This window comes from Petromyzon marinus, chromosome 66 (genome assembly GCF_048934315.1).
Source record: "Petromyzon marinus isolate PM22_M1 ecotype Great Lakes invasive population chromosome 66, UKy_Petmar_22M1.pri1.0, whole genome shotgun sequence".
Classification (NCBI taxonomy): Eukaryota; Metazoa; Chordata; class Hyperoartia; order Petromyzontiformes; family Petromyzontidae; genus Petromyzon; species Petromyzon marinus.
Window position 1 is genome coordinate 3,058,891 of NC_133732.1, and position 27,485 is coordinate 3,086,375.

Sequence of the window (27,485 nt, forward strand, 5' to 3'; positions counted from 1 at the left end):
CCTCACCACCACCATCATCATAACCCTACCACCACCATCATCATAACCTCACCACCACCATCATCATAACCTCACCACCATCATCATCACAACCTCACCGCCACCACCATCATCATAACCTCACCACTACCACCATCATCATAACCTCACCACCACCATCATAACCTCACCACCACCATCATCACCATAACCTCACCACTACCATCATCATCATAACCTCACCACCACCATCATCATAACCTCACCACCACCATCATCATCATCATAACCTCACCACCACCATCATCATAACCCTACCACCACCATCATCATAACCTCACCACGACCATCATCATAACCCTACCACCACCATCATCATAACCTCACCACCACCATCATCATAACCTCACCACCACCATCATCATAACCTCACCACCACCATCATAACCTCACCATCATCATCATCATAACCTCACCATCATCATAATCTCACCACCACCTTCATCATAACCTCACCACCACCACCACCATCATCATAACCTCACCACTACCACCATCATCATAACCTCACCACCACCATCATCATCATAACCTCACCACCACCATCATCATCATAACCTCACCACCACCATCATCATCATAACCTCACCACCACCATCATCATCATAACCTCACCACTACCACCATCATCATAACCTCACCACCACCATCATCATAACCTCACCACCACCATCATCATCATAACCTCACCACCACCATCATCATAACCTCACCACCACCATCATCATAACCTCACCACCACCATCATCATAACCTCACCACCACCATCATCATAACCTCACCATCATCATCATCATAACCTCACCATCATCATAATCTCACCACCACCTTCATCATAACCTCACCACCACCACCACCATCATCATAACCTCACCACCACCACCATCATCATAACCTCACCACCACCACCACCATCATCATAACCCTACCACCACCATCATCATAACCCTACCACCACCATCATCATAACCTCACCACATCCACCATCATCATAACCTCACCACCATCATCATAAACCTACCACCACCACCATCATCATCATAACCTCACCACCACCACCATCATCATAACCCTACCACCACCATCATCATAACCTCACCACCACCATCATCATAAGCTCACCACCACCATCATCATAACCTCACCACCACCATCATCATAACCTCACCACCACCATCATCATAACCTCACCACCACCATCATCATAACCTCACCACCACCACCACCACCACCATCATCTTAACCCTACCACCACCATCATCTTAACCCTACCACCACCATCATCATAACCTCACCACCACCATCATCATAACCTCACCACCATCATCATAACCCTACCACCACCATCATCATAACCCTACCACCACCATCATCATAACCTCACCACCACCACCATCATCATAACCTCACCACCACCACCATCATCATAACCTCACCACCATCATCATAACCCTACCACCACCATCATCATAACCTCATCACCACCATCATCATAACCTCACCACCACCATCATCATAACCTCACCACCACCATCATCATAACCTCACCACCACCACCATCATCTTAACCCTACCACCACCATCATCATAACCCTACCACCACCATCATCATAACCTCACCACCACCACCATCATCATAACCTCACCACCACCACCATCATCATAACCTCACCACCACCACCACCATCATCATAACCTCACCACCATCATCATAACCCTACCACCACCATCATCATAACCCTACCACCACCATCATCATAACCTCACCACCACCATCATCATAACCCTACCACCACCACCATCATCATAACCTCACCACCACCACCACCACCATCATCATAACCTCACCACCACCATCATCATAACCTCACCACCACCACCATCATCATAACCTCACCACCACCACCACCATCATCATAACCTCACCACCACCATCATCATAACCTCACCACCACCATCATCATCATAACCTCACCACCACGATCATCATAACCCTACCACCACCATCATCATAACCTCACCACCACCATCATCATAACCCTACCACCACCATCATCATAACCTCACCACCACCATCATCATAACCTCACCACCACCATCATCATAACCTCACCACCACCATCATCATAACCTCACCACCACCATCATAACCTCACCATCATCATCATCATCATAACCTCACCATCATCATAATCTCACCACCACCTTCATCATAACCTCACCACCACCATCATCATAACCTCACCACCACCATCATCATCATAACCTCACCACCACCATCATCATAACCTCACCACCACCATCATCATAACCTCACCACCATCATCATAACCTCACCACCACCATCATCATAACCTCACCATCATCATCATCATAACCTCACCATCATCATAATCTCACCACCACCTTCATCATAACCTCACCACTACCACCATCATCATAACCTCACCACCACCATCATCATCATAACCTCACCACCACCATCATCATCATAACCTCACCACCACCATCATCATCATAACCTCACCACTACCACCATCATCATAACCTCACCACCACCATCATCATAACCTCACCACCACCATCATCATCATAACCTCACCACCACCATCATCATAACCTCACCACCACCATTATCATAACCTCACCACCACCATCATCATAACCTCACCACCACCATCATCATAACCTCACCATCATCATCATCATCATAACCTCACCATCATCATAATCTCACCACCACCTTCATCATAACCTCACCACCACCATCATCATAACCTCACCACCACCACCATCATCATAACCTCACCACCATCATCATAACCCTACCACCACCATCATCATAACCTCACCACATCCACCATCATCATAACCTCACCACCACCATCATCATAACCTCATCACCACCACCACCATCATCATAACCTCACCACCACCATCATCATAACCTCACCACCACCATCATCATAACCCTACCACCACCATCATCATCATAACCTCACCACCACCACCATCATCATAACCCTACCACCACCACCATCATCATAACCTCACCACCACCATCATCATAACCTCACCACCACCATCATCATAACCTCACCACCACCATCATCATAACCTCACCACCACCATCATCTTAACCCTACCACCACCATCATCATAACCCTACCACCACCATCATCATAACCTCACCACCACCACCACCATCATCATAACCTCACCACCATCATCATAACCCTACCACCACCATCATCATAACCTCACCACCACCACAATTACTGTCACATCACCATAATGACTACCATCATCATCATCACCAGCTGCTGCTGCTGTTTCTTGTGCCCAGTTCATGAGTCTCTTCATGATTGGACTCATCATGGCGAGCTGCACCTACCTCCCTCCAGCCTGGCACGGCCCCGCGAAGACCCCCCACGCGCTGCCCACGCCCACCAGCGTCAAGGGCAGGGTCGTGCACACGGGTCGGTGCCTCCGTGTGTCTCCCCGTGTGTGTGTGTGTGTCACCCCGTGTGTGTGTGTGTCTCCCCGTGTGTGTGTGTCACCCCGTGTGTGTGTGTGTCTCCCCGTGTGTGTGTGTGTGTCACCCCGTGTGTGTGTGTGTCTCCCCGTGTGTGTGTGTGTGTCACCCCGTGTGTGTGTGTGTGTCTCCCCGTGTGTGTGTGTGTGTCTCCCCGTGTGTGTGTGTGTCTCCCCGTGTGTGTGTGTGTCTCCCCGTGTGTGTGTGTGTCTCCCCGTGTGTGTATGTGTGTCACCCCGTGTGTGTGTGTGTCTCACCGTGTGTGTGTGTGTGTCTCCCCGTGTGTGTGTGTGTCACCCCGTGTGTGTGTGTGTGTCACCCCGTGTGTGTGTGTGTCTCCCCGTGTGTGTGTGTGTGTGTGTCTCCCCGTGTGTGTGTGTGTCTCCCCGTGTGTGTGTGTGTCACCCCGTTTGTGTGTGTGTGTCTCCCCGTTTGTGTGTGTGTGTCTCCCCGTGTGTGTGTGTGTCTCCCCGTGTGTGTGTGTGTGTCTCCCCGTGTGTGTGTGTGTGTCTCCCCGTGTGTGTGTGTGTCTCCACGTGTGTGTGTATGTGTGTGTCTCCCCGTGTGTGTGTGTCTCCCCGTGTGTGTGTGTGTGTGTCTCCCCGTGTGTGTGTGTCTCCCCGTGTGTGTGTGTGTGTGTCCATGTGTGTGTGTCCCCGTGTGTGTGTGTGTCTCCCCGTGTGTGTGTGTGTGTCTCCCCGTGTGTGTGTGTCTCCCCGTGTGTGTGTGTGTGTGTCTCCCCGTGTCCGTGTGTGTGTCTCCCCGTGTCCGTGTGTGTGTCTCTCCGTGTGTGTGTGTCTCCCCGTGTGTGTGTGTGTGTCTCCCCGTGTCCGTGTGTGTGTCTCCCCGTGTCCGTGTGTGTGTCTCTCCGTGTGTGTGTGTCTCCCGTGTGTGTGTGTCTCCCCGTGTGTGTGTGTCTCCCCGTGTGTGTGTGTCTCCCCGTGTGTGTGTGTCCGTGTGTGTGTGGGGAGCGATAGTGTAGCAGTTAGCACGCTGCGCTATGAACCTGGCGATTCGGGTTCGATTCCCGCTCACGGCCAACACCAGTGACGATTATCTGAACCGGTCCCGGGCCTCCCCTAGGTCGACTCAGCCTCAAATGAGTACCTGGTGCGGTGTGTAAACATTGCCACTAGGGATACAAAGGCGGTCGGGCGTGGTGCTGGCCACCCACCCCCTCGTGTACCGTTCCGGCCTTCATAGGTGCTCGCTAACAGCACTTGCCCCTACAGTCTGTTGAGGCTATACGGGGGATCTTTGTCTTTGTCTGTGTCTCCCCGTGTGTGTGTGTGTGCATCAAATATTGGAAGAAGTCACCCCCTGTGAGTCTGAGACCAGGAAATGCTCCGGGTAGAGATGATCTCCCAAGCGAAATGCTGAGGGAGGGTGGCGTTTGTGCACAGACTGCCCTATATGACATCATAACAACAGTCTGGACCACTGGACAGGTTCCGCAGGATTGGAAGGATGCCCTGGTGGTCCCCCTCTTTAAGAAGGGGGACCGCAAAGACTGTAACAACTACAGGGGCATCTCACTCCTCAGTGTGCCGGGAAAGGTCCTGGCCCATTATTATTCAACATCGCCTTGCCAGGCACGCTGAGGAGAGGCTTGCGGAGCCCCAATGCGGTTTCAGGAAAGGGCGGTCCTGCACGGATGCCATATTTTCTGTCCGTCTGCTACAGCAGAGATGTAGGGAATTCCAGCAAGACCTACATCTCTGCTTTATTGACCTGGTCAAAGGCCTATGATATCATCAGTAGGCCTGGGCTCTAGGTTGTTCTTCGTGCTTTTGGAGTACCTGACCCTCTCCTCACGATCATTAAGGACCTTCATGATGGTGAGTGGGCCCGGGTAAAACTACGTGGCCGAGAGTCAGAGCCATTCCCTGTACACCTTGGGGTGCGACAGGGATGTCCTCTGGCTCCCACATTATTTAACATCTATTTTGACCACGTAGTTCGTGAAGCCTTCAATAGCTGTACCGGGGGAATCTCCATTTGGTACAGATATAATGGGAGGCTGATCGATGCCCGGGTGCGGTCAAGGGATGGCTCCCTATTGCTCAACCACCTTATGTATGCCGATGATTTGTTAATAGCTGCTCATTCAGAGGAGGAGTTGGAGACGCTTCTGCTGAGACTGGAGCGTGCCACTAAGAGGTGGGGCCTTACCATCAGCCCCACCAAAACTAAGCACCTGCCTGGGTATTTTGTACCATCAGACACTCCACCCCCACAACTCCCAATCGGTGATGGGGCAGTTGTGGAGAGAGTGGAGAGTTTCCCATACCTGGGCAGTGTGCTTATGACCAGCTCCAGTTTAACAGCAGAGGTTTCACTCCGAATCAGTCGAGCGGCAATATATTTTCATCGGTTGCGTAACGCTGTGTGGAAGCTACCTGGTCTGTCGCTCCGCACTAAGCTTCAGGTCTTCTCGGCCACGGTCCATTCCCTCCCTTCTCTACGCTTGCGAAACGTGGACGCCCCTAATGGAACATCTTCGCCGGTTAGAAACATTTAGGCTGGCCTGCCTACGATCCATCCTGGGTTTAACCAGACTGGATTGTGTGAGGAGCTCACAAATCCTTGAAAGATCTGGGCAAGGTCCCATCGGTGAGCTCCTCCGGCAGGCAAGGCTGCGTTGGCTGGGTCATGTAGCCCGCATGCCCAGCCACCGCATGCCAAAACAGCTTTTGTTCGGCCGGATTGAGGGGGCTAAACGGGCGCGGCACGGGCTAGAGAAGAGATGGAGTGATGTGGTACAGGAGGACGTGGAGCTGAGTGGACTTGCCGATGGCTGGTACCAGCGGTGTCAAGATCGGCCTCTGTGGAGGAGCCTCGTGAAGGACGCTACTGGGCAGTTGGAGGCAGTCGCCCACCAACAACAACGGAGGGCGGAGGAGCGACGCTCACAACAACGAGCGGAGCGCCGGATGACTAAAGCACAGCAGGTTGGCACAGTATGGGGCACAGGTGGTGCATCAGCCAGTCATCTCAGTCAGTCGACCCGTGGCACCTGGGTCTGCCCCGTGACCTCCTGCCAGCGGGCGTTCGACACTTCACGTGGCCTCAGGGTGCACATGGCCTGGCACAAGCGTCGTGGTGACGTCACCGCCACTTAGTGGTGAATGGCGGTTGCTGTTGTTGTATGTGTGTGTGTCTCCCCGTGTGTGTCTCTCTCTCCGTGTGTCTCTCTCTCCCTGTGTCTCCCCCCTAATCTCCCCGTGTCTCCCATCTCCCCGCCTGTCCCCCGCCTGTCCCCCGCCTGTCCCCGCGTGTCCCCGCGTGTCCCCCCGTGTCCCCGCCTGTCCCTCCGTGTCCCCGCCTGTCCCCGCCTGTCCCCGCCTGTCCCGCCTGTCCCCGCCTGTCCCCGCGTGTCACAGCTCGCGTGCTGTGGGAGTTGTCCCGGGGCGACGCCGCCGTGTCTCCCGGCGTCCCCGCCGACGCCGCTTCCCCGGGGGGGCGGGGGGAGACTCCCCCCCCTCCCCCGGGGGGGTCCCCCTCCACGTGGTCACGCCGCCTCTCCCGGTGCCTGCGAGTCTTCGACTGGAGCCTGTGGCGTCTCCCCTCCTACCGCACCTGGGCCCTCGGCGTGCCGCTCGCTCTCTTCGGATACTTCGTTCCCTACGTGCACCTGGTGAGTCCCCTCCCCCCTTATCCGCCATCCCCCGTATCCGCCGCTCCTGTGTCCGCTACCTCGTATGCACGACCGCGTGTACACCACCCCCGTATCCGCTATACCCCGTATATGCTATCCCCCGTATCCGCTACCTCCCCTTATCCGCTATCCCCCGTATCCGCTACCCCCTATATCTGCTATGTCGTATACACTACGTCATGTACACCCTCATGTACACCACTCCCGTATCCACTGTCCCCCGTATCCGCGATCCCCCGTATCCGCGATCCCCCGTATCCACGACCCCCCATATCCGCTACCTCATACACACTACCTCCTTACATTATCCCCAGTATCCGCTGTCCCCCGTATCCGCTACCCCCCCTTATCCGCTATCCCCCGTATCCGCTACCCCCTATATCTGCTATCTCGTATACACTACCTTATGTACACCACCTCATGTACACCACTCCCGTATCCACTGTCCCCCGTATCCGCGATCCCCCGTATCCGCGACCCCCCATATCAGCTACCTCATACACACTACCTCATTACATTATCCCCAGTATCCGCTGTCCCCCATATCCGCTACCCCCCATATCCACCACGTCCTGTTTCTTTCTTTCTCCACAACTCTGGATATCGCCTGATGCTGCTGCTGCTGGTGGTTGTTGTAATTAGCGGCGAAACGTCACCAGCTATTCGAATGGTAAATGTCGTTTTGGGTTTAACTCCCCAACATACAACTGGTTAGTGCTGTACTTGTACACTACACTATACACTACACCCTCCAATACACACTAAACTATATACTACTATACACACTACACTACACACTACAGTAGTGCTGTATTAGTATACTACACTATACACTACACACTACACTATACACGACACTACACACGACACTACACACTACACTACAGTAGTGCTGTACTAGTATACTGCACTATACACTACACTATACACTACACACTACACTATACACTACACTATACACTACACTACTATACACTACACTATACACTACACTACACACTACTATACACTACACTATACACTACACACACTACACACTACTATACACTACACTACTATACACTACACTACTATACACTACACTATACACTACACTACTATACACTACACACTATACACTACACTGTACACTACACTACACACTACACTATAATTGTAAATGTTGTAGTTCTCCAACACACAACAACCGGTTAGTGCTGAACTCGTAACCAACGGCCTCGTTTTGTGTTTGCGTGACACAAATCCTTCACTGATTGGTCGTGTCGGGTGGTGGCGGATGTGGGGAGCGGTGGCGCAGCGGTTAGCGCCACGCTGCGCTACGAACCCGGCAGAGACCCCTGGGCCTCCTCCCCTAGGTAGACTCGGCCTCAAATGAGTACCCTGGTGTAGCGGTGGTGGTGTAGTAGTGGTGGTGGTAGTGTAGTAGTGGTGTGGTGGTGGTGGTGTAGCGGTGGTGTGGTGGTGGTGGTGTAGCGGTGGTGGTGTGGTGGTGGTGTAGTAGTGGTGTGGTGGTGGTGGTGTAGCGGTGGTGGTGTAGTAGTGGTGTGGTGGTGTAGTAGTGGTGGTGCGGTGGTGGTGAAGTGGTGGTGGTGTAGTGGTGGTGGTGTAGTGGTGTGGTGGTGGTGTAGCGGTGGTGTAGTAGTGGTGTGGTGGTGTAGTGGTGGTGGTGTAGTAGTAGTGTAGTAGTGGTGGTGGTGTAGTAGTGGTGTGGTGGTGGTGATGTAGTGGTGGTGGTGTAGTGAATATCGCTAGCGCTGGGGGAGAGACATAGGCGGCCGGGCGTGGTGGTGCTGGCCACCCACCCCCTCTGTGTGTTGCCACAGTGCCGGTAGCCTTCATAGGCACTGCTACTCACTAACTGCACTTGCCCCTACAGTCTGTCACAGGCTACACGGGGGACCTTTGTTTTTGTCTTGTGGTGCTGGCCACCCACCCCCTCTGTGTGTTGCCACAGTGCCGGTAGCCTTCATGGACGCTGCTGCTGCTGCTACTCCCAGCCACTTGTACAAACCGGTCTGTTACAGGGCCACTATACGGAGAGGGGGGGAGGGTGGTGATGGATCTTTGTCTTTGTGCGTCAGATGAAGCACGTGGAGGAGAGATTTCCCGACGAGCAGGGGGAGGTCCTCCTCATCTGCATCGGGGTGACGTCCGGAGTGGGGCGCCTGGTGTCCGGTCGCGTGGTCGATCTCATTCCCGGGGTGAACAAAGTCTTCCTGCAGGTGACCACCACCACCACCACCGCCATCATCATGATCCTCTCTCTCTTACGCACCACACACGCACACACACGCACACACACGCACACACACGCACACACGTGTGCCTTCGCCAGCAAAACGCTTTGATGATTACTCTTTGGTTCTTTCGGTAAAGTCACGTAGAAAGGAAAACAAATTAAATGATGGCATACGACGTTTCGATTGCAACACAAGCATTCATCATCAGGTACGAATGAAAAAGAAAACAAACCTAAAATATATATAAATATATTTTATTATTTTGTTGTTTCCCTTCAACGTGACTTTACCGAAAGAGCTAAGAATATGAATTACTGCAGTCACGAAAGCTTTAAATCAAAACCTAGTAAACTTACGGCAAAACAACCCCCTACCTCCCCGTGGTGCCGGACGGGCAATGTTGTCGTGGACAGTGCTGTGGGGGGGAGGGCCAATTCCGATTGGCCTTTCCCCTCAGGGCGTTTGTAGCCACCACAGCGGCTAAATGGGGGCTCCGGATGGGTGCGAGGGGCTGGTAACCCCACCACCTTCAATAAATTACCACTAAACCACGTCTGAAATATCTAATTAATAAGCTTGTGCCGGACGCCCCGGGGGGACAGGCGTCTATGATGTCTCCTGGCCATACCCCAATTGGCGGAGCCAGGATATTGAATCTTTACCCTCGGGGCTTCTCCAGAAACAACAAAAAGCCACTACGGATAGCCACGTGGAATGTTATAATGCTCACTGCGGAGGAGAGGCTGCCACTCTTCTGCTGGGAGCTGGAACGGTACCGCCGGGATATCTGTGGTATTCTGGAGGTCCGGTGGACTGGCCCTGGCTCCTGCCACCATGAGGGGTGGACAGTCCTCTACTCAGGGCAGGAGACTACCAAATAACAGGGAGTGGCTCTTCTTCTGAACAAAAGAATGAAGAGGGCCTGGGAGCGTGGCGGTGAGGTGTGGGAAGCTGTAAGACCCAGGCTACTTTGGGCTCGCCTTCCCATCAACCGGATGTGAGGAGTGGTGGTCGTGGTTACTTATGCCCCCACCGAAGATGAACATCCATGGAGGGATGCAGGCAAGGCCGATGAGTCAGATGCCTGCTATGACCTCCTGTCACAGGTGCTAGCTAAAGTGGCCCCTCGGGATAGAGTTATCTTGTTTGGGTGACTTCAATGCCCGAGTTGGTCACGATGATGGCACCTAGTCTGGAGTAATTGGAAGGCATGGGCCAGATCAGCTCAATAACAATGGCAGGCTTCTAGATTTTTGTGCAGCCCATGGGCTTGTAATTACCAACACACTGTTCCGGCATCGGCACATCCACACCACTTCATGGATGAATGCCAGGTCCAAGCAAGAACACCTGCTGGACTACAGTGACAAACCAGCGGATGCGGGCCCATGTCCTTGACACCAGGACCATGGAGCTGATCTGCCCACTGACCATCGACTTGTCATCTGTAAGATGCGCCTGCCATTCTTCCACTCCGGTTGTGGGTGTACACCCAGGACCCCATTCAAACCCTTAGTGGCCTGGTCTCAGCTAGCTGATGAAAGTTGCAAGTGAGAATTTCATCATCACTTGCAGCTGGGGTTGGCATCGTCCCCCACTCCTGATGTCGAGGGGAAATGGGCGAGGTTTAGGACTGTGGCTCATGCAGCTGCAATAGCTGCTTTGAGTACACGGTCCAGACCTCCCCAGAGACCCTGGCTGACAGAGGAGGTGTTCAGGATGGTTGAGAAAAAGCGACAGGCCCACTGTCATCGACTACAGAATCCCACGTCAGAGAATGAGGAGGCTTACCGCAGCCTTCGCTCGGAGGTTCAGAGAGCCGTGAGGCGCTGCAAGGATGGGTGGTGGTCGCGGGTTGCTGAGGAGATGGAGTCTGTCTCAGTGGCCCGCGATCACAAATAGCTCTTTAACTCCATCAAAAAAGTAACCTACAGCGCCACACCTATTACCATCATTAGGGGAAAAAACGGTGATCCAATCTCCGACCCCCAGTAACAGGTTTGCAGATTTTCTGAGCATTTCTGTGAGGTACTGGGGGAGGGGAAATCCCTCAGCCGGGAAAACATCATCGGACAAAGTGGGGATGACCCTGCTGAGGCTCAAATATTGGAGGAGGAAGTCACCCCCTGTGAGTGGCTGGCTGAGGTGCCATCTGTTGAAGGACTGAAGGCGATCCAGAGTCTGAGACCAGGAAAGGCACTGGGCAGAGATGATCTCCCAAGCGAAATGCTGAGGGAGGGTGGCGTTTGTGCACAGACTGCCCTATATGACATCATAACAACAGTCTGGACCACTGGACGGGTTCCGCAGGATTGGAAGGATGCCCTGGTGGTCCCCCTCTTTAAGAAGGGGGACCGCACAGACTGTAACAACTACAGGGGCATCTCACTCCTCAGTGGGCCGGGAAAGGTCCTGGCAAGGATTATTCAACATCGCCTTGCCAGGCACGCTGAGGAGAGGCTTGTGGAGCCCCAATGCGGTTTCAGGAAAGGGCGGTCCTGCACAGATGCCATATTTTCTGTCCGTCTGCTACAGCAGAGGTGTAGGGAATTCCAGCAAGACCTACATCTCTGCTTTATTGACCTGGCCAAGGCCTATGATACCATCAGTAGGCCTGGGCTCTGGGTTGTTGTTGGTGGTGCTTTTGGAGTCCCTGACCCTCTGCTTTCGATCATTAAGGACCTTCATGATGGTGAGCGGGCCCGGGTAAAACTACGTGGCTGGGAGTCAGAGCCCATTCCCTGTACACCTTGGGGTGCGACAGGGATGTCCTCTGGCTCCCACATTATTTAACATCTATTTGGTCCACGTAGTTCATGAAGCCTTCAATAGCTGTACCGGGGGAATCTCCATTTGGTACAGATATAATGGGAGGCTGATCGATGCCCGGGTGCGGTCAAGGGATGGCTCCCTATTGCTCAACCACGTTATGTATGCCGATGATTTGGTAATAGCTGCTCATTCAGAGGAGGAGTTGGAGACGCTGCTGCTGAGACTAGATTGTGCCACTAAGACAATGGGGCCTTACCATCAGGCCCACCAAAACTAAGCACCTGACTGGGTATTTTGTACCATCGGACACTCCACCCCCACAACTCCCAATCGGTGATGGGGCAGTTGTGGAGAGAGTGGAGAGTTTCCCATACCTGGGCAGTGTGCTTATGACCGGCTCCAGTTTAACAGCAGAGGTCTCACTCGGAATCAGTCGAGCGGCAATATCTTTTCATCGGTTGCGTAACGCTGTGTGGAAGCTACCTGGTCTGTCACTCCGCACTAAGCTTCAGGTCTTCTCGGCCACGGTCATTCCCTCCCTTCTCTACGCTTGCGAAACGTGGACCCCCCTAACGGTAACATCTTCGCCGGTTAGAAACATTTAGGCTAGCCTGCCTACGATCCATCCTGGGTTTAACCAGGCTGGATTTTGTAGTGAGCTCAAAAATCCTTGATCTGGACAAGGTCCCATCGGTGAGCTCCTCCGGCAGGCAAGGCTGCGATGGCTGGATCATGTAGCCCGCATGCCCAGCCACTGCATGCCGAAACAGCTTTTGTTCGGCCGGATCGAGGGGGCTAAGCGGGCGCGGCACGGGCTAGAGAAGAGATGGAGTGATGTGGTACAGGAGGACGTGGAGCTGAGTGGACTTGCCGATGACTGGTACCAGCGGTGTCAAGATCGGCCTCTGTGGAGGAGGCTCGTGAAGGACGCTACTGGGCAGTTGGAGGCGGAGGAGCGACGCTCACAACAATGAGCAAAGCGCCGGGTGGCTAAAGCACAGCAGGTTGGCACAGTAGGGGACACAGGTGGCGCACCAGCCAGTCATCTTAGTCATTCGACCCGTGGCACCTGGGTCTGCCCCGTGACCTCCTGCCAGCGAGCGTTCGACACTTCACGTGGCCTCATGGTGCACATGGCCTGGCACAAGCGTCGTGGTGACGTCACCGCCACTTAGTGGCGAATGGCGGTTGTTGTCGTCTGTGTGTATCACTGTGTGTGTCACTGTGTGTGCGTGTGTCTAGGTGATATCGTTTGTGTTGATGGGGTTGTTCTCCATGCTGCTCCCCCTGTGCCCCGCGTGGGCTGCCCTCATCGCACTCTGCCTCGCCATGGGTCTCGTGGATGGCTGCTTCATCTGCGTCATGGCCCCCGTCGCCTTCGAGCTGGTGGGGCCGGCCAGCGCCTCGCAGGCCATCGGCGGCCTCCTGGGCCTGATGGCCGTGCCCATGACGGCAGGGCCCCCCATCGCCGGTACGCCGCAATCGGGAGACGTCGTCACAATCCTCGCGTACATCCTACGTTCATTCGTGGTGGTGGTGGCGGTGGTCGTGTTGTGGAGGTAGTGGTGGTTGTTGTGTTTGTGGTGGTGGTGGTGATGATGGTAGTGGTGGTAATGAGAGTGGTGATGATGGTGGTTGTGGTGGTGATGATGGTAGTGGTAGTGGTGATGATGGTAGTGGTGGTAATGAGAGTGGTGATGATGGTGGTTGTGGTAGTGGTGGTGGTGGTGATGATGGTAGTGGTTGAAATGAGAGTGGTGATGATGGTAGTGGTAGTGGTGATGATGGTAGTGGTGGTAATGAGAGTGGTGATGATGGTGGTTGTGGTAGTGGTGGTGGTGGTGGTGATGATGGTAGTGGTGGTAATGAGAGTGGTGATGATGGTGGTTGTGGTGGTGATGATGGTGGTTGTGTTAGTGGTGGTAATGAGAGTGGTGATGATGGTGGTTCTGGTAGTGGTGGTGGTGGTGATGATGGTAGTGGCAGTGGTGGTACTGAGAGTGGTGATGATGGTGGTTGTGGTAGTGGTGATGATGGTAGTGGTAGTGGTGGTAATGAGAGTGATGATGATGGTGGTTGTGGTAGTGGTGGTGGTGGTGATGATGGTAGTGGTGGTAATGAGAGTGGTGATGATGGTGGTTGTGGTAGTGGTGGTGGTGATGATGGTAGTGGTAGTGGTGGTAATGAGAGTGGCGATGATGGTGGTTGTGGTGGTGGTGATGGTGATGATGGTAGTGGTAGTGGTGGTAATGAGAGTGGTGATGATGGTGGTTGTGGTAGTAGTGGTTATGGTGGTAGTTAGTGCTTGTGGTGGTGGTAGTAGTGGTTGTGGTGGTAGTGGTGTGTTTTGGGAATGTTTGCGCGTGGGGCTAGAGAAGAGATGGAGTGATGTGGTACAGGAGGATGTGGAGCTGAGTGGACTTGCCGATGACTGGTACCAGCGGTGTCAAGATCGGCCTCTATGGAGAGGCTCGTGAAGGACGCTGCTACTGGGCAGTGCCAGGCTAGGTGCACCGCGAGGCTACTGCGCAAATTGGAGGCAGTCGCCCTCCAACAACAACGGAGGGCGGAGGAGCGACGCTCAGAACAACGAGCGGAGCGCCGGGTGGCTAAAGCACAGCAAGTTGGCAAAGTAGGGGGCACAGATGGTGCATCGGTTAGGCAAGTCATAGCACCTGCTGGGTGTGTCCCGTAACCTCCTGCCAGCAGCGAGCCTTCGACACTTCACGTGGCCTCAGGGTGCACATGGCCTGGCACAAGCGTCGTGGTGACGTCACCGCCACTTAGTGGCGAATGGCGGTTGTGTGTGTCTCCCCGTGTGTGTGTGTGTCCCCGTGTGTGTGTGTGTTTCCCTGTGTGTCTCTCTCTCCGTGTGTCTTTCTCCCTGTGTCTCCCCCGTAATCTCCCCGTGTCTCCCATCTCCCCGCGTGTCCCCGCCTGTCCCCGCCTGGATTGGCCCAGGTGATAGTGGTCATGGTGGTGGTAGTGGTGGTGGCAGTAGTGGCTACGTCTGGTCCGTTGTGATCGCTATTGATGGACTGCTTCGTTGTGCCTCGTATAGCCAAGTTTCTCTCCCCCACCCCCTGTCTGTCCATCCTCACTCCCACTCCCCACGTCTCTCTCCTCTCCACGCATACTCCCCGTGTCTACTTCACCCTCACCCACCCCGCTCACCCACCCCGCTCACCCCTCCCTCACCCTACCACTCACCCACCCCACTCACCCACCCCGCTCACCCCTCCCTCACCCTACCACTCACCCACCCCGCTCACCCACCCCGCTCACCCACCCCACTCACCCACCCCGCTCACCCACCCCGCTCACCCACCCCGCTCACCCCTCCCTCACCCTACCACTCACCCACCCCACTGACCCACCCCACTCACCCACCCCGCTCTCCCACCCAACTCACCCCTCCCTCACCCCCCCACTCACCCACCCCACTCACCCCTCCCTCACCCTACCACTCACCCCCCCCCCCACTCACCCACCCCACTCACCCACCCCACTCACCCCTCCCCCCACTCACCCACCCCACTCACCCACCCCACTCACCCCTTCCTCATCCCCCCACTCACCCACCCCACTCACCCCCCCCCCCACTCACCCCTCCCTCACCCCCCTACTCACCCACCCCACTCACCCCTCCCTCACCCCCACTCACCCACCCCACTCACCCCCCCCCACTCACCCCTCCCTCACCCTCCCCACTCACCCACCCCACTCACCCCTCCCTCATCCCCCCACTCACCCACCCCACCCACCCCTCCCTCACCCCCTCACCCACCCCACTCACCCACCCCACTCACCCACCCCTCCCTCACCCACCCCACCCACCCCTCCCTCACCCACCCCACTCACCCACCCCACCCACCCCACTCACCCACCCCGCTCACCCCTCCCTCACCCTCCCCACTCACCCACCCCGCTCACCCCTCCCTCACCCACCCCACTCACCCACCCCACCCACCCCGCTCGCCCACCCCGCTCACCCACCCCGCTCGCCCACCCCGCCCACCCCCGCTACCCAAGGCATCCTGCGAGACCGCTTGGGCTCGTACGACATCGCCTTCTACCTGGCCGGCGTGCCACCGCTCCTGGGCGCCATGGTGCTGAGCACCGTGCCGTGGTTTCACCGCCGCCGCCTCGGCCGGCAAGGGCGACGGCCGTCGGGGGACTCGGCCGGCGAGGGAGACGCGGGGACCGGCGGGGCGGCGGTCGTCGCACTCCTGCGTCGTCCTCCCGCGGGGCGCGCCGACGACGCAGGAGACGCGGAGCTTGATCACAACGAGAACCCGGAGCCCCTTCCCGACGAGAGGGCGGCGGGCGGTGCACGCGGGGAGACTCTGCGATTGGTGGGGAGCCGGGAGCCGGATCGGGATCCCGATCCGGATTGTAAAGGGAAAACCTCTCCGGGTCTTGGCGATGAGGAGGAGGAGGAGGAGGATAAAGATCCGGCGGGGGATCGGAGCCCGGAGCCGCGGAGAGAGCCGGGAGAGAGCCCGGAACCGGATGTCGTGGGAGACACGGAAGCCGGTGAAAACCCGGCGTCGGATCGCGAAGGGAGCCCGGAGGCGCTTCGACGAGGGGAGAGCCGGGAACCGGACGTCGGGAGAGACTCTCAAACGGATCAAAACCCGGCGCCGGATCAGAGTCCGGAGCCAGTTCGTGAAGAGAGCCAGGAACCGGACTTCAAGGGAGACCCGCAGCACGGTCAAAACCCGGCACAGGATCATAAAGGGAACCCGGCACCTGATCGGGAGCCAGCACCGGATCGTGAGGAAAACCAGGGACGGGGATCCAGTGAAACCCAGGTGCCGGATGGGAATCCAGGAGTGGCCGAAAACCCGGAACCGGAGCGCGAGGGAAACGGGCGACTGATCGAAAGCCCGGCATTGGATCGCGAAGGGAATTCGGAACCATTTCCCGGAAACCAGGAGCCGGATAAAATCCCAGAACCAGATCTCAAAGAGAACGCGGCCCTGGATGTGAATCGACCCGGGCCGGACCTCGAGAGCAGCCCAGATCCGAAGACGCCGGATCGCTCGCTCGGGATTTAAACACAGCCGTGAATTCCAGAGTTCTCGGAGCCAGTCAATTAAACTAAACTTACAAATATACAACTATCTATTTTTTTTTATTTTACCAGGGCGTAAGGCCCCACTGAGCTCGTATGTAGCTCTGTTTTCAGAAGCGGCCTGCCCATCACAAACGATAGCAGCTCAACCACGTGATGGATCATCATCATCATCATCACGTGCACATTCATAGCAACAGCCACATACTCTAAACGCGTGATGAACATTTCTTCTAAATGTGAAGGCGGGAAAAAAACCGCGGGACCTTGACAAAAAAATCCACGTGTACCACCAGGGGGCGAGAGAGACACAGACTCCAAATACGCAGAAGGCGTCAGGGTCCGGGATTGAACGCGCAACCTCCTGTATACCGGGCGAGGGCGTTAACATTTCCGAGCCACCGTGACTTCAGGTTTACAATTCAGTGTCGGAGTAAAAGTAACAAACAAAAAAATCAAAACGTGGAACTTGAGGACGTGAAGCGGCAGCCACTTATTCGTGACGTTGAGTCTAAATGTGAAAAACCGGATCGCAACGGAGAAGAATCCTCGCGACCACGGAGGGAGAGAGAGACACCGCAAACTCCAAATATACAGCAGCAGGCGTCAGGGTCCGGGATCGAACCCACGACCTGCTGTGTCACCGGGTGAGGTAGTCAACATCTCCTAGCCACCGTGGCATCAAGTTTACAAGTTACCCCTGGAATCTCCTGGGTCTCTGCAAGGGTCAAGCAGAATGCCTGGTCCACTATCAGCGTCCGGCCACTGCCTTGGATCTGGAATCCAAGGCAGCTGTTGTGTGGTATTGTATTGTAATGATAGTTGTGCTTGTATGGGTAATTGTGGTATGTGTTCTATTGTTGTGGCATTTGTATTGTTGTGTGGTGTTTCATTGTTGTGTGGTATTGCATTGCTCTATTTGTATTGTGGTATTGTTTTGTGGCGTTGCATTGGTGTGTGGTGTTGCATTGTTGTGGTATTGCATTGTATTGTATTGTGTTATTGCATTGTTGTGTGGCGTTGCATTGTTGTGTGGCGTTGCATTGTTGTGTGGCGTTGCATTGTTGTGGTATTGCATTGTTGTATTATATTGTGGTATTGCATTGTTGTGTGGCGTTGCATTGTTGTGTGGTGTTGCATTGTTTTATTGTATTGTTGTGCTATTGCATTGTTGTGTTGCATTGTATTGCTGTGGTTTTTGGTAAAAACAATCGATACAAAAAGTAGATTTTTTTTTCAGGAGCAGTACAGTACACAATATTTCCCGATGTAATAATAAATTATTATTTTTTTATATTGACAAAATAACGTTTACCATTTGTATTATTATTAGCGACAACCGATAACCCCCAATGAAGCCCTCATATATATCGGTTATATGAAAGAAATACTCCTCTACATATGAACGACTGAGTAAGTGTATAGTGTAGTGTATAGTAGTGTATAGTGTAGTGTATAGTAGTGTATAGTATAGTGTAGTGCCTGCATAGAGCTCAGTGTGTAGTGTATAGTGTAGTGTATAGTGTAGTGTACAGTGTTGTGTAGTGCCTGCATAGAGCTCAGTGTGTAGTGTATAGTGTAGTGTATAGTGTAGTGCCTACATAGAGCGCAGTGTGTAGTAGTGTATAGTGTAGTGTGTATTGTATAGTGTAGTGTAGGGCCTGCATAGTGCTCAGTGTGTATTAGTGTATAGTGTAGTGTATAGTAGTGTATAGTGTAGTGTAGGGCCTGCATAGAGCTCAGTGTGTAGTAGTATATAGTGTAGTGTATAGTAGTGTATAGTGTAGTGTATAGTAGTGTATAGTGTAGTGTATAGTGTGTAGTGTATAGTGTATAGTAGTGTATAGTGTGTAGTGTATAGTAGTGTATAGTAGTGTATAGTGTATGGTAGTGTATAGTGTAGTGTATAGTGTATGGTAGTGTATAGTAGTGTATAGTGTAGTGTATAGTGTAGTATATAGTAGTGTAGTGGCTCCGTAAAGCTCAATGTATTCGCTTACCAACCATTCCCCTGTTAACGACGGGCTGTTGTAGGTATAGTAAATATGAATGAATGCATCGATTAACCACGTTTCTTTGCATAGTATGTGTTCATTCTGTTTTCAGTATATATTTGTGTAATTAATATTCATTCTTCAAATATAAATTACGTAGGTTTTTTTTAGCGTGAAAAACGGAGGTAACTTCCGATGCTATCGGAGAAAATTAAGCCCTTAACCGTGCATTTCCAATTACTCACTTAACGACCAAAATCATCGCTTAACGTGTTGTGCAAGATAACACTGTACCATAACTATACCTCGACGTGCACTGTACAAGGCGCACCACGCACGGTAGGGCACCGAACAGTGGGCGCGCACTGTACACAAGGCACTTACTGTACAAGGCACTTACTGTACAAGGCACTTCCCTGCCGCACGGATGTGCACTGTACCAAACCGCACTGTATATATGTTATATGAACTGTGCAAGGCAATTGTGTCGATTCGGGCGTTTTTTCCCCCCCTCTCTCCCGTCGGAGTGTATCTAGAGGGAGACCGGTCCGATCTGATTTGCAGCTGCTAAACAGCAAAACGTACCTCAGTTGGGCGGTGGTGGTGCCTGTTGTTGTACCCCGGTGGGTGTGTGTGTGTGTCATGGTGTGTGGTAGACATCGCCACTGGGGAGACAAAGGTGGCCGGGCGTGGTTGCTGGCCACCCACCCCCTCCTGTGCCGTGCCGGCCTTCATAGCTGCTGATCGCTAACAGCACTTGCCCCAACAGCCTGTTACAGGCTACACAGGGGATCTTTATCTGTGTGTGTGTAACAGCACTTGCCCCAACAGCCTGTTACAGGCTACACAGGGGATCTTTGTCTGTGTGTGTGTAACAGCACTTGCCCCAACAGCCTGTTGCAGGCTACACAGGGGGGATCTTTGTCTGATGGTGCTGGCCACCCACCCCCTCTGTCTGTACCCCAGTGCTGCTGCTGCTACTCGCTAACAGAAACCCATTGCGCATGAGCGAGGGGGAGACGCTCGATCCCATGCTGACGCCAATTCGGTGGGGGGCAGCGGCCGAGGCACCGAGTTCGATTCCCGCTCACGGCCACCGGCACCGGTGACGATTGTCTGAATCGGTCCTGAGTACCTGGCGCGGTGTGGAGCGAGCGTTGCCACTTCGGGGAGATGGTTTTCTGGCTAAGCCACCTCACTTCGTGTTGCCACGGTCGTGACCCTTCGTAGCCGCTGCCGCTGCTGCTCGCCACGATACAGCCACTTGCCCCAACGCTTCCGTTTCCCTGCCGTCGTACAGTTTTGTGAAATTATCCTCATGGCAGTACCCTGGGTGGGTACCAGATAATACAAAATGGCCGAGGCGATGAAATATGTTAACTTCTGGGACACTATTTTTTATTTTTTTCCCCAGGGGGTTGTGTAACTTCACTCCGCGACTGTGTTGGGGGGGGGGGGGTAAAACCAATGGATCCGAAATCGTCATCGCCGAAACCCTGAACGCTCTCGCCGCGGTTACTCGCACCTTGGCGGTGCATCGTAGATTTGAAGGTTTCGTGACTGCAGGGGTATCCGTAACCCTTTGGCTCTTTCGGTGAAGTCACCACGCGGGGTAGAGAAAATAAATCAAATCAAATCGCGGCGTTTCGGGCGCGACCGCGCAAGCAAGCCCGTCATCAGGTTGGGTTGGGGACAACCACGTGCAAGAGAACAATTAGCCGATGACGGTGCTCGCCCGTGTTAAAATCACGTGGCGGTTTAATTTATTTGATCTCGTACCGACGGTGACTTCGCCGACAGGAACCGAACGGACGGGTGCAGTGCAGTGCATCCGTCGTGCGCAGCCCGCGGGGGCGAGGTCGATTGCCGCTTCGCCGACCATCGACAGGGTGAAAATGACTGCGCATCCGTGGGCATTATGCGGGAGCCCCGGGGGTTACCGGCCCGCGAGGTTCAATCGAAGGCTCGACGCGATAAACGATCGGAGGAATCGCTCGAGACGATTTCCCTCTTTCGATTTGGAACGAACGATTTAAGTCGCCCCCCCCCCCCCCCGTGGCTCGGTGACGATAACAATTTCCCGGCCCCCCGCCCGGGCAGCGTTAAGCTCGGCCCACTGAGTGAGGATGACAGCAGAGCGACGGCCAATCGGACGTCAGTCAAGCTCCGCCCCGCCGTTGTAAAGGTATCGCAACTACCGTGGAATTCGTTTTCACTGGAGCGGTGCATTTCTTCGGTTTGAGCACGATGGGAGAGATGCACTACCTCGCCTGGTATGCAGGAGGTCATTGGTTCGGTCCCGACCCTGATGTCTGCTGTAAATTTGGAGTTTTCGCGTCTCTCGCCCCGTGGTCGTGTGGATTTCCCCCCCCCCCCCCGAGTCATCCGGTTTTCTCCCCTCCACATTCAGAAACATGCATCGAGGGTATTTATCTGCCGCACATTTCCACGCCAGTAAAATAAGAAATTGTTTAGTTTCGCCAATGGGCCTCTATGTATCTATATGGGTCTCTATGTATCTATGTGTCTCTATGTGTCTCTATGGGCCTCTATGTATCTATATGGGCCTCTATGCATCTATATGGGCCTCTATGCATCTATATGGGCCTCAATGTATCTATATGTGTCTCTATATGTGTCTCTGTGTGTGTCTATGGGCCTCTATGTATCTATATGTGTCTCTATGTATCTATATGGGCCTCTATGCATCTATATGGGTCTCTGTATCTATATGTGTCTCTATGTATCTGTATCTATATGTGTCTCTATGTATCTATCTGTGTCTCTATGGGCCTCTGTATCTATATGTGTCTCTTTGTATCTATATGGGCCTCTATGCATCTCTATGGGTCTCTATGCATCTCTATGTGTCTCTATGTATCTATATGGGTCTCTATGTATCTATGTGTCTCTATGTGTCTCTATGGGCCTCTATGCATCTCTATGGGCCTCTATGTATCTATATGTGTCTCTATGTGTCTCTATGGGCCTCTATGTATCTATGTGTCTCTATGGGCCTCTGTATCTCTGTGTCTCGATGTATCTATATGGGCCTCTATGCGTCTCTATGGGCCTCTATGTATCTATATGGGCCTCTATGCGTCTCTATGGGCCTCTATAAATTATTATTTGGCTACTGCTATGGATTTCCAGATTATATATCTATATGTGTCTCCATGTGTCTCTATGTGTTTAGAGTTATTTGGCTGCTGCTATGGATTTCCACATGACGATGATCCCACTTCGTTGAGCTATCGTTTGTGATAGCCAGATTGCTTCTGAAGAAGGGCTGCAATTGCAGCTCAGTGGGGGTTTCAGTGGTAAAATAAGAACTAGTTTAGTTTATAGTTTAGTCTATGGGTCTCTGAGTTGCAGTGTGTCTCTGTGGGTCTCGATGCATCTCCGTGTCTCTGTGAGCCGTCGTTGGTGCAAGCCAGGTGCGCATTTGAAAAACGGCTGCAGAGCCTTACCTTGGTAAAATGAAATTAGTTTCGCTCGTGGTTTAATCCGCATAGTTTAGTTTACGTCCGATGAGCATTTCGCCAGAACGACAATGTGATAACCAAGAATTAAAGCTTTCGTGGCTGCATAAATTACTCATTGGTTTTTTCTTCGGTGAAGTCACGTACGTAGAAATACCAATAAAATTCTACTAAAATGAATAATTCGCGACGTTTCGACCGCCACGCAAGCGATCTTCATCAGGTGTTGCTCTCGAAAACGTCGCGATTGATTTACTTTCGTCTAATTTTATTGGTATTTCTACGTACGCGACTTAACCGGAAAAAAAAACCAATGAGTGATGTGATAACCGTTAATTTTTCCTTGTTTGTTGGGATCGTTAATTTGCGCTTGAGTGGAGGTTGGGGTGGGGGGAGTCTTTAATTCGTGCCAACATCTCAGGGGCGCGCGTTTCATCGGTCATCCCGTGAAGGCGGATGAACACGCAGACGGCGGACAACGGGGAGGGTCTTCGCTGGCAAGGGGGCAACTTCCCATGGGGGTGCTCTTTAGAGTGACTTCCTCTATCCTCACCACCCCCCACCCCTCACTCTGACAAGTACACAAACGGGAACGCAATTGTGCCGGTACACGCAACATTTTCTATACTTTGTAGGCATAAGCAATTGCGAAGTAACCCTTGCTGCCCAGGAACAAAAATTGCGTTACAGAGCGTAATCATCATCAACACCACCACTTTCATCACCGCGAACGCCTCCATCACGACCACTGCTACCACCATTATCACCATTATCACCACTACGACATTCACAATAATTCTAACCACGACCATCACCAACAACAACAACAACCGCCATTCGCCACTAAGTGGCGGTGACATCGCCACGACGCTCGTGCCAGGCCATGTGCACCTTGATGTAGACACACACACATCGGTGTAGCATAACAACAACAACAAAACACCACCACACCGGCTAACTACCCTCATTACAATCAAGGTGGGGTGCTAATTGTGTCAAAATATTTATAATCGCACAAATATGTTGTGTTGTGGTGGTGGTGGTGGGGGTTCTCTCTCTCTTCCGATCGGTCTTTTAAAATGATCCGAACCCCGTCACGACATCCCAAAGTTCAAAGGTTGTTTTTGTGTTTCAGTCTTTTCTGAGGACCGTTTCCGCCTGTTGTGTTACGGTGGGGTGGGTGGTGGTGGTGGTGGTGGTGGTTTGGGGGTTGTCGGTGGACGTGGCGCGGTGTTTTGTGGCTGTGCCGCGCTGGTTGTTCGTGCCCTGTTCGTGGTGTCGGGGCGTTCCGGGGCGTTCCGGGGCGTTTGCGGTGTTGACGACGGTGTAGGTGGGTTGTCAGTCACGGTGTTGGCGGGGTGTTGTCCACGCCCCTTGTGTCATCAGGGTTGTCCGGGGGGGGGGGGTGTTTGGTGATGGTCAGGGTGTTAAGTCAGGGTGTGGGTGTTAGTCAGGGTGTTGTCAGGGTGTGGGTGTTAGTCAGGGTGTTAGTCAGGGTGCGGGTGTTAGTCAGGGTGTTGTCAGGGTGTGGGTGTTGTCAGGGTGCGGGTGTTAGTCAGGGTGTTAGTCAGGGTGCGGGTGTTAGTCAGGGTGTTGTCAGGGTGTGGGTGTTTGTCAGGGTGTCTGGGTGTTAGGGTGTTGTCAGGGTGTTAGTCAGGGTGTGGGTGTTAGGGTGTTATCAGGGTGTGGGTGTTAGGGTGTTGTCAGGGTGTGGGTGTTAGTCAGGGTGTTGTCATGGTGTGGGTGTTGTCAGGGTGTGAGTGTTAGGGTGTTGTCATGGTGTGGGTGTTAGGGTGTTGTCAGGGTGTGGGTGTTGTCAGGGTGTGGGTGCTAGACAGGGTGTTGTCAGGGTGTGGGTGTTAGGGTGTTGGTGTTAGTCAGGGTGTTGTCAGGGTGTGGGTGTTAGTCAGGGTGTTGGTGTTAGTCAGGGTGTTGTCACGGTGTTGTCAGGGTGTTGGTGTTGTCAGGGTGTTGTCAGGGTGTTATGGTGTGGGTTTTAGTCAGGGTGTTTTCAGGGTGTGGGTGTTAGGGTGTTAGTCAGGCTGTGGGTGTTAGTCAGGGTGTTAGTCAGGCTGTGGGTGTTAGGGTGTTTTCAGGGTGTGGGTGCTAGTCAGGGTGTGGGTGCTAGTCAGGGTGTTGTCAGGGTGTGGGTGTTGTCAGGGTGTTAATCAGGGTGTGGGTGTTGTCAGGGTGTTAGTCAGGGTGTGGGTGTTAGTCAGGGTGTTAGTCAGGGTGTGGGTGTCAGGGTGTTGTCAGGGTGTTGGTGTTATCAGGGTGTTGTTAGGGTGTTGTCAGGGTGTTGCCAATCGTCTGCATCGTTTGTGGGTGAAGCTGTCACTGTGTTTCCTGACTGTGTTCAGTCTTGTCAGGGTGTAGTTGTTGTTAGTCACGGTGTTGTCAGGGTATGGGTGTTGTCAGGGTGTTAGTCACGGTGTTGTCTGGGTGACAATACCATGAGAGCCACGGTTGTGGATGGCCGATCAGAGAGCGGCGACCAATTATAAAGATGAAATAATTTTATACTTTTTTGTACCAACCAAAAATCGACGGGCAGCGATTGACTCGTTGCGTTTCCCATGGTAGACGCGACTGTCGTCATGATTGCACTCCTGATTGTTCCTGATTGTTTCTGATTGTTCCTGATTGTTTCTGATTGTTCCTGATTGTTTCTGATTGTTCCTGATTGTTCCTGATTGTTTCTGATTGTTCCTGATTGTTTCTGATTGTTCCTGATTGTTCCTGATTGTTTCTGATTGTTCCTGATTGTTCCTGATTGTTTCTGATTGATTGTTCCTGATTGTTCCTGATTGTTTCTGATTGTTCTTGATTGTTCCTGATTGTTTCTGATTGTTCCTGATTGTTTCTGATTGTTCCTGATTGTTTCTGATTGTTCCTGATTGTTCCTGATTGTTCCTGATTGTTTCTCCGATCGATGGTGTCTCTGTAGTCACTGTGGATGGTGGTCACTTGATTGTGTGCCAGATTTGATCTGATAAGGGGCCGTCCATAAATGACGTCACGCACCTGGGGGGGGGGTGGGAGGGGGTCAGACATTTGTGACGTCATATTTTAGGGTGGGGGGGTCAGACATTTGTGACGTCATATTTGAGGGGAGGGGGGGGGGTCAGACATTTGTGACGGCATACTTGAGGGTGGTGTCTGACTTTGTGACGTCGTGTGACGAGTGTTGGGGGGGAGGGGGCTCACAAAATCGTCCACAATCGCGTGACGTCATTTAAGGACAATAATTATTCCTGTATCCGGCGGTATTTTGACGGCGTGTTGATGATTCCATGCATCCGATTTGCACGGCGTCCGATTGTAGCTGTGGGCGTAGTTTTTACCCGTTGGTGGCAATCGATAACGCGCGTTGAGATCTTTGCTTGCGGCGGCGTGGGGGGGGGGGTTCCGATGGCGTTCCGATGGATGTGCGTGCGTGTGTGTGTGAGATGACCCTCTGTTGTACTGCGATTTGTCGGAACGCCGGATTTGCTCCCCCCACACCCGTGAGCCGATGTTTCCTCGGCGGGCGGAATCTTGCCGGGTGGCGTCCGATCGTTTTCCTGGGTGACTGCCGGGACTGCGATTTGAGTCGGGGATTGTTGCTGCCGATGTCCCAGTTGTCGCTCCGTGCCACTTATGGGGCTGTCCATAAATGACGTCACGCACCTAGCGGGGGGGGGGGGGGGAGGGGGGTTTGAGAAATGTGACGTCACGTCAAAATTCACAACCGTAAATAAATACAGGCAACGCGTTCTACTTAATTAAATAAACTTTTTAATAAATGTTTTCTCCTACAACATCAGAGTGCAGCGCCACATTAAATACCGCAACTACAATGACAACAATAGTTTAAAGCGATTTGTAGAATGTTTTATTCATATTTTTTTGTTGGGGAGGGGGGGGGATGGCAGAGCGTTGTGACGTCATTTGAGGGGGGTTCTGACTTTTTGTGACGTCATGTGACAAGGGAGGGGGGGTCAAAAATCGTCCAAAATCGCGTGACGTCATTTATGGACGGCCCCCAAACCCCCTCACTGATTGGTGGGTGGTGGCAGTGGTGGAGGTGGCATGGGTTTAACGAGAGACACCTTTGCAGAACTCCTGTTAACAACTCGTAACTTAATGACGGACTTCCATGGAGCCCAATGTATTCCATTACCGACCATTCCCCCGTTCACGATGGGCTGTCGTAGCTACAGTGAATATGAATGCATTGATTAACCAAGTTCCTTTCAATGCTGTGTGTTTTCTCATGTTGTTAGTACCTGTTGTGTATTAACATCCACTGTTTAGATACCATCAAGTACGTCTTTCGGGTGAAAACGGGTCACTTTTGATGCTACCGGAACGAATTAAGAATTGAACGTGGATTTCCTATACTCGCTTAACGACCAAAATCACTTGACGTCCGGCTTCGTGGAACCGATCAGCATCATTAAGACTTGATGAGGGCTTCTTCTGTTTATCTAACCCCCAAATTAACGACGACGTGGGCTTAGCGTTGTCCGTGACCGCCGATTGCCGATCCTCCGTGTTTGTTGCCGTCCTTCCGATTTGCATTCCCATTACCGCGACCGATCGCCGGGGTTCCTTGGCGCCAACCTGGTGACGGTACTGATCGTTTCCACGATTTTGACCGTCCTGTGACCGCGTCCGATCGTACTGCCACGGTATCCGATGGTGCT

The 27,485-nt window shown here is 53.0% G+C and overlaps 1 protein-coding gene across 1 annotated transcript in view; it reads left to right on the forward strand.

Moving 5' to 3' along the window:
* Nucleotides 1–26,495, forward strand: part of LOC116957920 (uncharacterized) — a 43,357-nt gene extending 16,862 nt beyond the window's left edge. The window contains exons 4-8 of the mRNA XM_032980374.2: nt 3,386–3,518; nt 6,958–7,211; nt 9,314–9,454; nt 13,487–13,715; nt 16,277–26,495. Of these exons, the coding sequence (XP_032836265.2) occupies nt 3,386–3,518; nt 6,958–7,211; nt 9,314–9,454; nt 13,487–13,715; nt 16,277–17,304 (1,785 nt within the window). The 3' untranslated portion in view covers nt 17,305–26,495. The remainder of the gene's footprint in view (nt 1–3,385; nt 3,519–6,957; nt 7,212–9,313; nt 9,455–13,486; nt 13,716–16,276) is intronic.
* Nucleotides 26,496–27,485: the final 990 nt, after the last annotated feature.